This window comes from Lepidochelys kempii, chromosome 19, assembly GCF_965140285.1.
Source record: "Lepidochelys kempii isolate rLepKem1 chromosome 19, rLepKem1.hap1, whole genome shotgun sequence".
NCBI classification, from domain to species: Eukaryota; Metazoa; Chordata; order Testudines; family Cheloniidae; genus Lepidochelys; species Lepidochelys kempii.
In genome coordinates, this window is record NC_136398.1 from 2,665,989 (window position 1) to 2,682,925 (window position 16,937).

At 55.6% G+C, this 16,937-nt stretch overlaps 2 protein-coding genes across 12 annotated transcripts in view; both read left to right on the forward strand.

Annotated features, from left to right (window-relative positions):
• Positions 1-1,564: 1,564 nt before the first annotated feature.
• LSM10 (LSM10, U7 small nuclear RNA associated) lies at positions 1,565-3,411 on the forward strand. Of its 3 annotated transcripts, none has more exons than XM_073317360.2 (2): positions 1,565-1,654; positions 2,445-3,411. In XM_073317360.2, exon 2 carries the CDS (start codon positions 2,601-2,603, stop codon positions 2,970-2,972), a length of 372 nt encoding a protein of 123 aa, XP_073173461.1. In that variant the 5' UTR covers positions 1,565-1,654; positions 2,445-2,600; the 3' UTR covers positions 2,973-3,411. The 3 variants fall into 3 exon arrangements, with proteins under 3 accessions (XP_073173461.1, XP_073173459.1, XP_073173458.1); XM_073317358.2 differs by having other exon boundaries at positions 2,584-3,411; XM_073317357.2 differs by having other exon boundaries at positions 1,566-1,654; positions 1,946-3,411.
• Positions 1,566-16,937, forward strand: part of STK40 (serine/threonine kinase 40) — a 74,568-nt gene continuing 59,196 nt past the window's right edge. For 6 of the 9 annotated variants that reach the window (XM_073317343.2, XM_073317348.2, XM_073317347.2 and 3 more), the window contains exon 1: positions 10,671-10,771. Coding sequence is in view for 1 of the 9 variants with exons in the window: in XM_073317347.2 (XP_073173448.1) it covers positions 10,768-10,771 (4 nt within the window). In the remaining 8 variants the exon portion in view is untranslated. Of the gene's footprint in view, positions 1,655-10,670; positions 10,802-12,256; positions 12,644-16,937 lie in introns of those variants that run through there. The other 3 variants (XM_073317346.2, XM_073317344.2, XM_073317345.2) reach the window with 3 other exon arrangements.

Below are 16,937 nucleotides of genomic sequence, written 5' to 3' on the forward strand. Positions count from 1 at the left end.
TGGGGGTTTCTATGGCCCAGGGGTGGAGATGGGGGGTTCTATGCCCCGGGGGGTGGGGAGACGGGGGTTTCTATGGCCCAGGGGAGATGGGGGGGGTTCTATGTCCCGGGGGGGGAGATGGGGGGTTCTATGCCCCGGGGGGTGGGGAGACGGGGGTTTCTATGGCCCAGGGGTGGAGATGGGGGGTTCTATGCCCCGGGGGGGTGGGGAGACGGGGGTTTCTATGGCCCAGGGGTGGAGATGGGGGGTTCTATGCCCCGGGGGGGTGGGGAGACGGGGGTTTCTATGGCCCAGGGGAGATGGGGGGGGTTCTATGCCCCGGGGGGGGAGATGGGGGGTTCTATGCCCCGGGGAGTGGGGAGACGGGGGTTTCTATGGCCCAGGGGAGATGGGGGGGTTCTATGCCCTGGGGGGGGAGATGGGGGGTTCTATGCCCCGGGGGGGTGGGGAGACGGGGGTTTCTATGGCCCAGGGGTGGAGATGGGGGGTTCTATGTCCCGGGGGGGTGGGGAGACGGGGGTTTCTATGGCCCAGGGGAGATGGGGGGGGTTCTATGCCCCGGGGGGTGGGGAGACGGGGGTTTCTATGGCCCAGGGGAGATGGGGGGGTTCTATGCCCCGGGGGGGGAGATGGGGGGTTCTATGCCCCGGGGGGTGGGGAGACGGGGGTTTCTATGGCCCAGGGGAGATGGGGGGGTTCTATGCCCCGGGGGGGGAGATGGGGGGTTCTATGCCCCGGGGGGTGGGGAGACGGGGGTTTCTATGTCCCGGGGGGGTGGGGAGATGGGGGGTGGTTCCATGGCCCGGGGGGGGAGATGGGGGGTTCTATGCCCCGGGGGGTGGGGAGACGGGGGTTTCTATGTCCCGGGGGGGGAGATGGGGGGGTTCTATGCCCCGGGGGGGAAATGGGGGGGTTCTATGCCCCGGGGGGGGGAGATGGGGGGTTCTATGCCCCGGGGGGTGGGGAGACGGGGGTTTCTATGTCCCGGGGGGGGAAATGGGGGGGTTCTATGCCCCGGGGGGGGGAGATGGGGGGTTCTATGCCCCGGGGGGTGGGGAGACGGGGGTTTCTATGTCCCGGGGGGGAAGATGGGGGGTTCTATGCCCCGGGGGGGTGGGGAGATGGGGGGGGTTCTATGCCCCGGGGGGTGGGGAGACGGGGGTTTCTATGTCCCGGGGGGGGAGATGGGGGGGGTTCTATGCCCCGGGGGGGGAGATGGGGGGTTCTATGCCCCGGGGGGTGGGGAGACGGGGGTTTCTATGTCCCGGGGGGGAGATGGGGGGTTCTATGCCCCGGGGGGGTGGGGAGATGGGGGGTGGTTCCATGGCCCGGGGGGGGCAGATGGGCGGTGGCTCCAGGGCCCAAAGGGGCGGACGCAGTGAGGGGGCGGGCCTGCGACCTACGCAGGGCGCCCAGCCCCGCCCCGCCCCGCCCCGGACATGAGCCAATGGGCAGCGGCCGCCCTGCCCCCAGACGCGCGTTGAAAGGGGGCGGGCCTCAGCGCCTGGGCCCCGCCCTCTGCTCACTGCGCAGGCGCCGCTGGGCGCGCGCGGTGATCTGGGGCGCGGGTCCGGAAGAGGCCGAGTTCGGCCCGGAGCGCGCGGAGCCTGGGGGCGGGGCCAGCCCGGGGCGCCCCTGCAGGAGCAGCAGCCCGGTGAGCGAAGCCGCCAGCCTGCGTGTGCGCGCCCGCGCGTGGCTCCCCTCCTCTCCCCTCCCCTCCCCTCCCCGCGGGCACGCGCCGGGCGCTCGCACCCGCCGGCCCCGGCCCGCAGCGGGAGCGGGGTCAGCCGGGCCGGGCCCCTCTGTCCCCCGTGGGTGGGGGTCGCTGTCTGAGCCGGGGCGACCCGGCTCCACGGTGAGGGGCTGGCCGAGCCCGTGGGCTGTTCTGGCCCCTCGCGGGTCGGGGCGGCCCTGTGACCCCCCCCCCCACTGTTTTCCACTGCAGGCATCGGATGAAGTGGGCGGCCGCTCAGGAAAGCTGAGGCTCAAGTAAACGGGCCCGTCTCTGAGGGGCCACAAGTCCTCCTGTTCTTTTTGCGGAGACGGAGGAAGGCAAAAACCTGCCGTTTGTCTGAGCATCCGCTTTCCTGGGCGCTTTGGGATCTCCGACTCTGCCGCCCCTGGGCCCCTGCTCGGGCGTCTAGGCCTTGCCGCCTCGTGAAGGGGTGCGTGTCCCCAAAACGGACCCCCCACGGCAGGCACGGCCTTCCCCGGGACTGACTGGTTTCGGCAGAGCGGTTTAAGGAGGGAACGGGACGGAGACCACCCCCCTTCGGCCTGTAGAGGGCGGAACCGGGGCTCCTGTCCTGTCTGAGGCGCCTGTTGCAGAGAGAACTTCGGAGGCTGATGCTTCTGGTTGTCTGGCCAGCGCCGTGTACCAGCGCTCAGTTCATCCTGAAAGCTTCAGCCGTGTACATATGTGTTCTATAATGTGGTCCCGACAGACTGGCCCCAACGTTGCAGAACTCGGGACTAGCGGAGGCCGGGGGCAGTCGGAGGTAGCAGCAGGACCTGTTGGAGAGCGTTAACGTGGGGTGAATTCCACAAGCGTTACACAGGCTTCTCTTGCGCTTTTCCTTGTAGTTGGGTAGCGCTGTACAATGGAAATCAGCCACTCTGTCAAAGAGCGCACCATTGCTGAGAACAGCCTGGTCATCCTACTCCAAGGTATCCACGGCTACGTCACCACAGTCGATCTCCGCGACGAGAGCACCGTGCTGGGCCGCATCACCAATGTGGACGCCTTCATGAACATTCGCCTGGCTGAGGTGACCTTCACAGACAGGCAGGGCAGAGTCTCCCAGCTGGATGACCTGTTTGTGACCGGCAGGAATGTCCGCTATGTCCATATCCCTGACGAAGTGGATATCAAGGCCACAGTGGAGAAGCAGCTGCAGCTGATCCACAAGGTGCGCTATTTTGGAGGCCGAGACAAAGGGAGAAAGGAATTCCCTACAGCAAGACACAAATAAACTCTCCTGGGCGTTGCCCAGAATTCCCAGGGAGCTCTAACCTGGAACGACAGCTCTCAGATCCCTTATAACATCACCCCCACTTCTGTACTGGAAATCTTCCCGTCTCTGCTACCGTTTTAGAGACTACAACAAACATGTCTCATCCTGAAAGATCCCCTGGGCTGCTCTATCAAATCCCTTCTCCATTTGTTACGGGGTTTTGGTTTCTTAGGGCAGCTTCCTGACATTGGTGTTGGGGGGATGAAGGGGGGGGGGAATGCAGACAAGGGATCATCCATAGGGGTTTATTTTTAAATTTTAAGGCCTCTGTGAAACCTTCTGGTGTGTTTCTTGATGCTCTGGCAGGTAAAGGGAAGGAGGACACTTTTATATCCTGTCTCGTTCTTAAGTTGATCAGTAAACGTTTTTTCAAATAAAATCTTTATCCAGAAACCAACAGGCTTCTTCTGTGTTATCATTAGGTCTCTCCAGTGCCCTTTGCCAACTCCATTGATCTGTGGCTTGGGCCATCGCTCTATTTTTATTCTTTGATCAATGGCTGGTGGATTATTTCTGTTATCACATAAATCTTTGCTCACCAGCTAAGACCTGAGAATTCGCTACCTTCTCTCCATTAGGAAGTTAGAACCAGAAAGATCCTTCTGAATGGAAGGCAAGATGGAAATCTCAGCTCATGAGACAGGCCAGAGGGCTAGCTAGCAGGGACAATTGGATTATTAACTGACCCCTGGTTGCTCACCTTGTGTTATCCAAATGCTGGAAGTGGTTTTGCCTTTGCAGTGGAAAAGAGATCAGAAAGGCCTAGGTCATTGCCGCAAAAAAACGTAGCCATGCCATCTTTCCCTGGCTGATTAAACCCTGTCATCTCTGGTGTCCTGATTTAAAATGAAATGAAGTGAGCTGTAGCGCACGAAAGCCGATGCTCAAATAAATTTGTTGGCCTCTAAGGTGCCACAAGTCGTCCTGTTCTTTTTGTGGATACAGACTAACACGGCTGCTACTCTGAAACCAGGGATAAGCCATCCTTGCTCTGCTGTGCGTATTCAATCCTGTGTCCGGGTGAGGTGGGTCGCATAGGCTGTGCCAGAGGCAGGAAAGCACACAGACTGCTGATAGCTCAACGGGACGAATCCCCTTCTCTGACACACACACAGAAGGAGTCGCTCCTGAAATAGTTATGCCCTGGTTAACAGCTGACAGCCCCGGAGCTCTCCTAGCCTGTCACTGGTGCAGGTGAGATGGACAGTGACCCCTTGGCCAGTCGGGCTGGGAGCCCTTGTGCCTGGTTTGGCTCTCAAGTGAGACACAGACCAGTTCAATAGTGTCTAGCTGAGTTTGTCCATTTCCTGCTAGCAGGTGGGTGGGAATCTGTGAAGCTGGATCTTAAGGGGGGAAATAATAAAAGGATCCTTCCATGCACATGCTCTGTCGTTTTTGCCAGCCTGGCACCTGCTATGAGAGAGGACTTCGACCCCTACTGCTTTCATCCTGGCACAGTGTACCAGCACTGCATGGCGTAGTCACAGAAGTCACACAGCCTGGCCTAGCCCTCCTCTGCAGAGCACAGTGAGTGATCAGTGCTACGTGGTGCTGACATTTGATTGCACAAGAGACAGGCCATCTAACCCAACAAAGACATGTCAGCCGCAGACCACTCTGTTCATCCCAGCCATCCAGGGGGCAGGGAGGGTTTACCTAATCTTAGTAGAGAGGTGACTTTCACCAGGGAAAGTAATTGGACTGGAATTGCTTTTTGATGATTCACAGGTCTAAATGTCCCTCTGGACGCAGCAAAAGATGTCCCTGCCAGCACTTCAGCTCTCTGCTGCTCCCTCGAGCCAGGAAGGAGTCAGCCTGGGCCACAGCCAAGGGCAATAGATGATTTCATCCTATTTTGACAGGGCTCTTTTTGCCAATCAGCACTATCTGGCTCCTCTGAGATGGAGCTCTGGTCTCTTCACTCAGACACAGCCCAGTCCTGGCCTGTATCACAGGGTGACCGCGCACCCGTTGTGTCCTGTTTATCATTCGAGCGGGCAGGTGTGGGGTTGGCTGAGTCACCTGCAGCAGGTCAGCTGGTAGCTAACACATGGGGACTGTCAGAGCTGGACTGTGGAGCTGGCAGGAGCAGTGTGGGAGCTGGAATGGTGTGGAGGGGAGAGCAGACTGGTAAGCAGAGCAGAGTCTTGACTTCCAGCTGCCGTTCCCAGCTCTGAGAGGGGTTGCGGTCTGGGGACTGGAGCCACGGGACTGGGAGTTGGGACTCCTGGGTTCTGGCCCTAGCTCGGGGAGGGGATTGGGCTGTAATGGTCAGAGCAGGGGAGTGGGAGTCCAAACTTCTGCGTTCTAGTCCTGGCTTTGCCAGTGATGCTCTGTGGCTCGATTTCCTCATCAGTGGCCTGGGTTGCGTGAGGCTGAATCCCTGTACCGTGGAGGGGGCGGAACTTGGAAGCCCTGAGGCAAGGCACTAGCAAGGAAGCTGTCTGATTTACTCTTTCCAGGATCTCTAGGGCAGCAGCTGCTGCAGGGTCAGGTGCAGCCGGAATGGTTCAGGGCCAGCCCCGGCACAAGCATTGAAAGTGACAGCTTGGTCACCACCCTGGGTGGCTTGAGGGTCTGCATGACATTAGCAGACACGGGCTTTATGGCTCCCCAAGCTTTGGGGCTGGGAGGAGTTGTTTCTCCTTGGGGGCTGGCAGTCTGCTGCGATGGTAGTTCTGGGGCAGAGCCTGCACCTTGTACTAACATGGCCCACATGGAGTATGTTTGGGACATGACGCTGGGCTGCCATTCAAGCCCCTCTGGTGGGTGCCGCATGATGGCGCAAAGCAGCCTGCTCCCAATGCTGGGGCGGGCTGGGCTTGGCACTGTCGATGTCCACACTGCTGCTCGGGAGCCTCATGACAGCACAGAGCAGGGAGCCAGGGTTTGTGCAGCAGGCGGCTTTTCCCTGGGCCTTCGGGAGAGGTGACGTTACATCTCCTGGAATATGATCAGGGCCGAATTCCTCATCACTGTGCACCCCCTGCAGCCATGTTTGGATGGGCAGAGGGTGAGGCATTGCCCAGTGACCACGCAAGTGTTTGCACCCGCTCAGCCCAGGGGTGAACAGCCCCCCTAAAGTGCTGGTCAGCAGCGTACTTGGCTCCTACGAGGCAGTTCCCGGACTGGGCTCTGACATACCTAGCGAAGGCTCACCTAGCTCGTCCAGCAGGGGACAGAGCCATGCCGCAGACGCACACAACTAACACATCCAGCTGCATCCCTCCCAGATCTGACCCCTCCACACATCCCAGACCGCCACTCACACATGCATTCTGCCCCCGGGTTATGTTTTTCTCCAGCTAGTGAAAGTTAGGTGGGAAATGCCCTGACTCAGCAAGAATCAGAGGCCGTTTGGAAAACTGAGACATCCGCTTTCACAAGCTGGCTGGTGCTGCCGCTGGGACCTTCTCTGAGTTAAAGGGCCCCCCGGGAGCTGGTGTAGGAGGAGGGGGGCTTGTGCCATCCTTCTTCGGGATCTAGGTTTCTCTTTCTTGGCACACATGCTTTGACTGTTGCTCTGTCTGCCTGAGCAGCCCAGGGAGGCAGGGCTCGACTTAGCTCACTGTGTCTGTGGAAGAAGCTGAGCAGCCCTGTGGGCTGTGGGAAGGGGGGACCAGCTGGCAGCCAGACAGAGCAGGGATGAGCGGCTTTGGGCACTGATTTATAATGATGTGGCTGTGCAACAGAATTAGCTCCATGGTAATCGGCCCCTGATTCCCTCGTCCCACCAGTGCCCAGCCAAGAGCCTCCCGATTTCATGCACTTTATAAAGAATTTGGACCTGAAATTGGTCCTTGTGAAGCAACAAGCTGGCGTCACTGGTGTTCAGTGCAGTGCTGGCAGGAGCTGGGCAAATTCTCCTGCTCCAGCTCTGCAGATAGCCCTCGATCCCAACCCGCAGCCCCCCTGCCATTCCAGTTCCGGACTGGTTGTCTCCTGGCCAGAGCCTGCCAATCGTGCCAGTTTGGGGAGCGGGGAGGTGTGCATGTGTGCGAGGCAGCAAGAGCTGGTGTGTGATGAGAGACTGCAGGTGTGCGTGGGTGTCAGAGGTGAGCAGGGTGTGAAGAGGAGAGCGAGTGTGTGTCTCTCGGAACCCCTGTGAGTGAGCGTGGGAGGGCGGGGCACTGCACCCTGGGCTTGGGGAAGGTGTCAGCTCGCTGGCCCTGCAGACCTACCTCCCCCTCCCCCCAGCACGTCCATCCCTGTGCGTCATCCAATCACCAAGGCAACCTGGCTCCATGACCTCAGGGGTGTAACATCCCAGCAGCTTTGGAGGAAGAAAACAAACCTCCCTGTATCCTAACTACAGCCCGAGCTGTGATAGATGGGGGCTGGCGGGGGGTGCGTAGGGGTGTAGGCTGATTTTCGGGACAGGTTGCAGCTTTGTATCTGTCCCGGTGGAGAGAGCCAGCGGGCCCTGCTGCTGGATTCTGTGCTCCCTCCCAGTGATGTATTTGGTCCCTCAGCACCGTTTCCTGTTCCTGCAATGCTGCTGTTGCATGAATAAGGAGAGGCTCCGGAAGTGACATTGTCCCTTCTCTCTCTGGGGCCAGCGGGGTCTGGAAATAGCTCTCAGCAGTGACAATAACATGATCAAGATCAGTTGGGCATTAAACCCCGCTCTGTGCCTCAGCTGAGACAGAGCCTGGGAGAAACCAGCTAGCCCTTCCCACGAGCAGAAGACCCTGCCTGTCCTGGGGTCAGGGCTTCCCAAAGAAGCATGGGAAACCTCAGGCTGCAGCATTGGGTGTCAGTGCGGGACAGGGATGCTGCAGCCTACCTACATGCACCTCTCAAGTCCCCTTGGGAGACAGGGGCAGCAGAGGGTGTGTCCCATCTACACCTTACTCCTAAAGGCAAAGTGACCCACCCCCCACACACACCTGGGCAGTTTGCAATGTGTCCAGGTAGCTCCCAGGAAGAGGGATGGACCCACAGACCTCAGGACAAACAGCAGCCCCTTCTCTCAGCAGCATTGGCTGACTAAGTACAGTTCAAGCCTGGGAAGTGACTGGAACTGCCGTTTGTGCGGACCCTGGGCCAGTCTGGAGCAGCCGGAGAGACAGCTGCACATGGGTGGGGGGACCTTCTAACAAATCCCAGTCCCATCTACGTCCCACTTTTAGGAGTGGGAGTGTCTAGGAACTAGGCCATGGGGGTTTCCCAAGCCTTCCCAGTAGGGAGGCAAGCACAGTAACCACAGCCCAGGGGCCTTCATTACTCAGCATTTGTACAGTGCCGTGAGATCCTCAGCTGCATCTCCATGTCAGGAGCCCTGGGGCCAGCCCAGGTGTCAATCCTGCAGAGCTCCAGGGCGTGTACGGGGAGGGAGCTGCTGGTCTCCTTAGCCATGCTGGGTCTGGACTGCGGCAGAACTTGACATGTTGGGCCACAGACAGGAGCTTCCCTCCCCGTCCCCTGCCACCCTCTCCTGATGCTCATTAATGCAAGTGCTGGCCTCTCACATGGCACAGTCTAGGAAGGACCATGTGGGCTGTTGGTTCACTCTGCTCCCCTGCAGGCATGATGCTGTGGAGTAACTGGGCATTGGAATATCCCACGGTAATGCAGATACAGTAGAGTCTTCCCTGCCTCCCTCCCCAGTCTGTTCCACCCACAGCTCTCCTGTGGCTGGATGGTACAATCAGGAGGAGGAGAGGAATTGACTAATGCTCCTGGGGGTTTTGAGGTTGCCTCTCCTCCTTCTGTTGCTGAGAGGCAGAGAGAATCCAGAGAGGGAGGAGGGTGCCCTGCCTGTTACATGATTCACCCTGCGTGATGCAATTGCTTTAGAGTACCTGTGTGCAGCTGATTCACCAGAGGAGTGGCAGGGGGCAAAGGCTGGGAAGAGATTGCACCAGCTGCGCGGGGCTGCTTATTGGGCTGCTTCACAGGAAAGGCTGCTCCAGCACCACACCTGACATGAATCACCCCTGGCTAAACCTCTGGGAGTCTCATGAGATCACAGAGGGCTGCCTGCCATCTCTGATGCATCCCCATCACATCCCATTCTGGGTGTGGGGACTCAGAAACCCCCGGGGCGGGTTCGTGCATGGGCCCCACTTGCACTCGCTTTCCCGAAATCGCTGGCCCTGGCCCAAGGATCTGGGAGATCAGCTTACGAACATAGGGACTGTCAGACTGGATCAGATCACTAGCCTGCCTAGCCCAGAATCCCCTCTGTGACAGCAGCCAGGAGCAGGTGTTTCACAGGAAGGAGCCCTGCTGGGGACCTGCCCCCAAGGATAGTTAACCCTGACAGGGAGAGGTTGGCCTAGGCCCTGAAGCAGGAGTATCTAGATTCCTTCAAGGCTGCTAGAAGGGCTTTGTGTGTAATCCTGGCTTTTGGGCTGTGGATGCTCTCCATATCCATAGAAACATCCCATCCTTTTGACCCCTGCTATGCTCTTGGCCTCTCTGGGATCCTGTGCAGGGAGTTCCCCAGGTTAATCATGTGTCATTTGTGTGTACAATGTTGTTGTAGCCACATTGGTCTCAGGCTATTAGAAAGACAAGGTGGTGAGGGAATATCTTTTATTGGACCGACTTCTGTTGGTGAGAGAGACCGGCTTTTCAGCTACACAGCTCTTCTTCAGGTCTGGGAAAGGGACTGTGAGCATCACAACTAAATATAAGATAGTTTAGCAAAAGTAGTTAGCACATATTCTAAGGGACCATTTAAGGTGAAGTGGCCCATTAATATCCCTGTAACCACGGGACAAAAAGGGCAGTTAGCGGGGTTACAGATTGTTGTAATAAGCCACAAATCCAGGGTCTCTGCTCCGTCCAGGATTCTTAGCATCGAGCAAAGTTACGCATTTAAGCTCCCAGGCCCGTCTTTGGCAAGTGTTGTGCAGGTTTCCTCTGAGGATGAGGCCCGAGGGGGTCAGCTGCGGAACGGTCGCTGCGTGAGACACGTCCCCGTCCCCCCCCCCGGGCAATGGGGCGTTTCCTTCCTTCGCGAGCGCGCCCACCGAGCTGCTGCTGGGGCCTTGGGGGCCCTGCATGAGGGTCCCCAGCGCGAGGCACGTGTGGGCCCCACGGCCCGTGACGGGGGGGGGTGGGGGGCGGATCACTGTCGCAGTGCAGCTGTGATGTGCAAGGCGGACAGGCACCCTGGGCATTCGTGGGGAAGGGAGCTCTAGGGGGGCCCCCCCCGGGGCATTTGCCTCGCAGGGGCGGGGGGGACCCCACATTGCTCAGGCTGCAGAGAGCCCACAGGTGACCCGGCAAATAGCCACCCAGCTCTCCTCCAATCACAGCCAGGCCGCTTTTTAATCCCCCCCAGTTACCCACCAATCCCCATGCTCCAGGCCAGCCCACCTGGGGCACAGCCAATCAGCACGGGAGGTTGACCAGCCCTGCCCAGTCGCCTATCCCGCCCCTGCGGTGATCAGCCAATCAGCAACTAGCACCCTCCAAACTCCTCAGTCGCCTTCCTGCCCAGCTAAGGTTTCAGCCAATCAACATTGGAGGCGCTGGCCCAGCCTTCCAATCAGGAGCGGCTCTGGGAAGATCTGTGACTTCTCCGGACAGCGGCAGCCGCCATCTTTGCTCTGGCCAGAGGCGCCAGAACAAAAGATGGCGGCTAGCAGAGGGGGCGGAGCCGGGCGGAGGCGTGGCTTGGCGTGGTGCGTCACTTCCGTTGTCAGGTGGCCGCCGCCGGGAGCGGAGCGGAGCGAGCCGGGGAGGGGGCGAAGCGGGCCTGGGCTGCGGTAGGGGATCCCTCCGGCCGGGCCCGGGGGTCATGGGTGAGGAGCGCTGAGCGGCCGCCGGGACCGGTGAGGGGGGGGGGGCGCGGGTCATCCGGCAGGGATGTGGGGCCATCGGGGTGTGGGGGCTATCCCCCCTCCCTTGGGGGGCCGGGGGGCGGGGCGCTTAACCCCCCCTCCCGGGGCAGGGCCCCCCCTTTCCTTTGGGGGGCCGGGGGGCGGGGCGCTTAACCCCCCCCACTCCCGGGGCAGGGGCCCCCCTTTCTCTTGGGGGGGCGGGGCGGTTAACCCCCACTCCCGGGGCCCCCCTTTCCCTTGGCGGGGCGGTTAACCCCCCCCCTCCCGGGGCAGGGCCCCCCCGTTTCCCTTGGGGGGACGGGGCGGTTAACCCCCCCCCTCCCGGGGCAGGGCCCCCCCGTTTCCCTTGGGGGGGCGGGGCGGTTAACCCCCCCCCTCCCGGGGCAGGGCCCCCCCGTTTCCCTTGGGGGGGCGGGGCGGTTAACCCCCCCCTCCCGGGGCAGGGCCCCCCCGTTTCCCTTGGGGGGGCGGGGCGGTTAACCCCCCCCCTCCCGGGGCAGGGCCCCCCCGTTTCCCTTGGGGGGGCGGGGCGGTTAACCCCCCCCCTCCCGGGGCAGGGCCCCCCCGTTTCCCTTGGGGGGGCGGGGCGGTTAACCCCCCCCCTCCCGGGGCAGGGCCCCCCCGTTTCCCTTGGGGGGGCGGGGCGGTTAACCCCCCCCCTCCCGGGGCAGGGCCCCCCCGTTTCCCTTGGGGGGGCGGGGCGGTTAACCCCCCCACTCCTGGGGCTGGGGACATGCCTGCTGGCCTGGGGCTCCCTTTCTTGGCACAGTTGCCCCCTGGCTGGAACCCTTCCCCTCCCCCTGCTGTTCTCCTGTTACCTAGCAGTGGAGCAGGGTTACACCTCCAGGGACCATGGAAACGCCCCTGGTCCAGCAGGGATGGGGGCTTAGAACCCCTCCCCAGGAGCTCCTGGTGTTTAGATAGATAGTGTCCCCCTCTGAAAGCTTTCACTTGTGTTGTGGGGCAGATTATGGGGGGCATAGGCTTGTCAGAGCTCTCCCAAGAGCCCTGTAAGTTTCCCTGAAGGTCCTTGGCATGGGCTCTGCTGCCTGTGGCTGATAGGCACAGCAACAAGAGTGACCGAATCCGCGAAGTGCTCCTGCTGCTATAGTGCTGGGGGTGCGCCCAGCCAATCGAGTAATGAAGCCCAGCACGGGTAGTGATGGGAAAGGCTAGATCTAGTGTCGTATGCAGTGGTGGTGTAGCCACCTTGGTCTTAGGGTATTGGAGAGACAAGTCGGGGAGGTAGTATCTTTTATTGGACCAACTTCTGTTGGTGAGAGAGAAAAGTTTCCAGGCTGACACCTGAAAAGAGTTCTAGGTCTCTCTCACCCACACAAGTTGGTCCAGTAAAATATATTACCTCCCCCACTTCATAGCTGTGTCAGGCAGGCTCCTTCACCAGGAATCTCCCAGGACACTTTGTAGAGGGAGATCCGGGCATTCCTCTTCCGAACCCCCAGCCTGGCAGCTTTGTTTCCGAGGTGACTGATGCATGGTGGTTTATCATTATTTATAGGCTGTTGGGCTAAATGCAGCATTTCCCAGTTTCTGATGATTCGCCCTGTCGGTTTCAGGTTTAACATGTAATATGGTTTGGAGTGTTCTCACCACATCAGAACCCACTTCAGATAGCGCCCGCCCTGTGACTGGCAGCATTGGTTTATTTATCTTGCTGTGTCCTGAAATCTTTAACTACATAGATGACAGAAACAAGAGTCAGCAAAGACCTGTTATTAGTCATATAGTATTGCAGATGTGCCAACTGTTTTCTGATGAGTATAAACATGCTGAGAATGGAGTCCTGGCCTGGAAGAGGCTACGTCTGAATGGGTGAGTGGGTACCATGCAGTGCAAACAGTGTTGCCAGAGAGTATTATCTAGGAGTTTCAGCAGGTCACTGAGACTTTTTGGGCTGTATCTACTGTAGGAAAATTGGCCCCTAGAATCCCCACTGGCTGCGGTAGTGTAGACAGGGGTCAGATAGTTGTACCATCAAGTCATTTATCTTACGCCACATCTTATACCTTTCCTACAGCTGGTGGAACTGCACTGCTGGGAAAGTATAGATAAGCCCTAGGCTCTGTTCTTAGTTCTGCTGCTGACTCACTGTCATTAGGAAAATCACCTTTCCATGCATCTCTACCTTAATCTGTAAAATGTTGGGTATAGTGCCTTCCTGTCTGGCAGGAGGCTTGCAAGTCTTAATGAATATTTCCAATCTACTTTGAGCTCTGGATGACAGGTGCTATCGAAGTGTGATCATGTTGGGGGTGGTCGCTGTAGCTGGAATGCTTGGTGGAAGACTCGGATTCTCAGATTTGAAAGAAAAGAAACATGATGTCTGAGTCTCTGGTTTAGCCCTTGTAAGTGCCATATTCTACAGCAGGGTCAAGGAAACTGCCCCACTATCTGGTTTTTTTTAGCTGCAGAAACTGAGTAAATAACTGGTTGTCTCTAAAACCTGCAATAACTGATTAAAGTGGCTGAGAGAGCCTGAATATTTTCTAGGATTCACAGTGGCTTTCACAGAAACTTAGAAAGAAGCTGCACTGAAATCTTGATGGAAAGCTGGAGGAGAAAATAGTTAATTTATGACAGGTTTCAGTGTAACAGCCGTGTTAGTCTGTATTCGCAAAAAGAAAAGGAGTACTTGTGGCACCTTAGAGACTAACCAATTTATTTGAGCATAAGCTTTCGTGAGCTACAGCTCACTTCATCAGATAGTTAATTTATGCACATATTGAAGCTGTCTGGTATGCAAATATTGTACTTGGGATGTTTAAGTATTGAATAGCCTAGAGAGGTTGAAGTGGTCTTGATCATGAAATTATTCAGGGACTGAAACTCCAGTTCAAAGTGTTCAACTTGTTTGTATGTCTGTCCTGCTATGTGAGAATTGGAAACATAAGCTTGCATGTGAACTCTTACAAGGATAAGTGGGGGAAGGAGGGGCTTGAAAGTTACTCTAACCATTCACATCTAGGCTTTGGATTTAAACCCTGATAAGGCTCCTACTGGTACTTGATTTTCTGCTGCTCTGGTCCTTAGTAGTGATTTGTTCTGATCTGTGAAGATGCAGGCTGTTCAGGAAGGCACCTGGGACTAGGTTGAGTGGTGGTTACCCAGCTGATCAGAGATGCTTGCGCACTGGCTTCCCTGCTAGCCAGTGTTAATCTTACTTCCATAAACATCAAATTAATCCATTGACTCTTTAAAAATATGTATGCACAAAAAAATATTTTAGAGCTAAATGTCTTTGTCTAAAAGTTCTTTAAGTTTGGTATTAATGTTTGTTTAGCACTTCTTGCATGTAAAGTACTAGCCCCGTGCTAAGTGTTCCTTTCTGGTGTCAGTGCACAGAAAAACTCATGGACTCCTGTGGAGAAGATTGCTTTACATCTGTACTGTTAGGAAAGAATCAGATGATAGTTTTACCCACCTGTGTAACAGCTTTGATACTTTCTGATACTTCGATACTTTGACTTTAGAATCGTGGAAACTTAGTCTGACTTCTTTTTCTTTGCAGGTAAAGTAGGTGGGAATTTACAGTGAAGAATTTTAGGGAAAATGTGAGTGACTCTTTAACTAGGTGCTAAAACCTTAAAAGGAAGTTTTGCTTTTAACAGAAATGACTTTCTGAGAACATCGACAACCTTCTGAGTAAAGGTTTCCATCAAACTCGACAATGGAGTTGTAACATCCTGACTCTCTTAAGATCCCCTACTGACTTGCTAGTAAGGAAAAGTGGTTTCATGATGCCATTCAAAATCTAAATGTTTTCTCTTTCTGACCAGGCTGCTGAAGCCGAGAGAGATTTTCCTGGTCTTGCACGGTTTTTTTTGTGGTGTGGAAGCCAGTGGCCTATTGACTCATCTCTTAAGGGTGTGTTCAAAGGTAGCAGCAGTTAGATAGATTTTGGACCAGTTCATGAAACTACAGAAGTGCAACTACATTCACATTGGCCTTCAAACAATTGCCACATTCCCTTGCCTACATTTGGTCAGAGGTAAGCTTCCTGACTTTCACTGAGATAAATTTGCCAAGCCTGCATAGCTTGCATACCTTCCACAACTAACCGCTCCAAAATAGGCTTGTTCCGTAACAGGCCTGTGTGCTTGTGAGGCACTTTGAAAAGCAACTTTTTCTGTCTTGAGTAACATCTGAAATACATTTGTGAGCCTGAAGAAGTGTTTACTTCATTAATTCTGGGTGTGCATAGTGTACATTTATATGTACACACGCTTACTTCAGTAATATCCGCTCTTTTCCAGGATCCAGATTGTTGTGAGACATTAGTTGGAACAACCTACACCTTGTTTGTGCAGAAATGGTGTCCCTAGCCTCTGTTTGCCATAAGCTGGGATTGGGTCACAGGGCATGGATCACTTGATGATAACCTGTCTGTTCATTTCCTTTGGGGCACCTGCCATTGGCCACTGTCAGAGGACAGGATACTGGGCTTGTTGGACCTTTGGTCTGACCAGTATGGCCGTTCTTATGTAAGTCTGAGCTGTCCTCTGCTAACTGATCTTGATGGTTCCCGAGTCTTCCCAGAACAAGACAGTTCAGCACCTTTCAATCATAACTAACAAGTTCTTGTCTAAGATACAGCTGTACTATACTGATGTACAGTACAGGTGCCAGGCAAATGTAGTGTGCACTTACCTATATGCACCATTCAATTGTTTACTCTGATGGGGGTCTCCATGGGGTATGACTGCATGAAATGAAACTAATGAAATTCCCAAGTGTGACTTTCCCCTCTGGTGTTAGCCAGACCGGTGATCTGCTAGGTCACTCCAATCCTTGACTCTGGGAGCCAGCCTGACCCTGCTCTGCTGTGAGAACCCCCACTCCTGGGCTGTTTACGCACAGCCTCTGGCATGTAAGCTGCTCCTTGGATTGTGCAACTGAATGACACTAGCCAATATCTCTGGTCCCAGACACAACCCTAGGAACCTCTGTCTTGCAGTGTCCAGTTATGCCCGCTGGATGCTGCAAACTTATATAAGTTGGTCAATTTAACAAAGAATTGATATGTACCAGGCTTGTTATCCCAAGGGGAGCCTCTGACACACTTCAAACCAAACACACTGCTTCAGGTAGAATAAACAAATTTATTAACTATAAAGATAGATTTTAAGTGATTATAAGTCAAAACATAAGTCAGATTTGGTCAAATGAAATAAAAGCAAAATGCATTCCAAGCTGATTTTAACACTTTCAGTGCCCTTACAAACTTAGATGCTTCTCACCACAGGCTGGCTGGTTGCTCTTCAGTCAGGCTCTCCCCTTTGATCAGTGCTTCAGTCACTTGTGTGGTGTCTGTAGATGTAGGTGGAAGAGAGAGAGAGAGAGCGAGCGTGGCAATTGTCTCCCTTTTATCATGTCCTTTCTTCCCTCCTGGCTTTCCACACCCCTCCGCCCTCTCCCCCCCCCCACACAAGTCAGGTGAGCATTACCTCATTGCAGTTCCACACTGACCAAAGGAAGGGGGGTGACTCATTGGAGAGTCTAACTGATTCTTTTGTTGCTGCCTAGGCCAGCATGTATTGTTCCTGTGAGGCTGGGCTGGGTTTGTCCAATCCATGCCCTGATGAGGTGTGAACTGCCCCTCTGCTTCTGGAGAGTTTTTGTCTGGGCTTGCTTTAAGCCATGGGGATACATTTTCAGCCTTACAACTTTATACATGAAATTATAACCTTACTATAACATCACTATTATAATCATGCTCAGTGCATCATAAGCCTTCCGAAGATGCCTGACATGACAAACTTTGCATTGGATACCACACAATCATTTTACAAGGATGAACATGGGGGTGCTGGGTGTTCCCCCCAGGTAGTGGATGTAACACTAATTTTGCTTTAGATTGATAGATACAACCTACTCATTCATGCAGCAAAGTAGCACATTGTGAACATGCTGAGGGAACAAACAGTTCATGTGTAGCACTATTTCTGTTTTCAATCAGTGTTTAGCAATTTCTTGTCTTTCCTTTTCAGGCCCCAGCAGTGAAGGAGAAAATCTTACATACTTGTCTTAGTTGAGGTGGACAGTGCCGGATAAGAACTGCTTAGACAATAATAAAGCTTTAAAGATGCGGATAGAGGCTAGCAGAAGA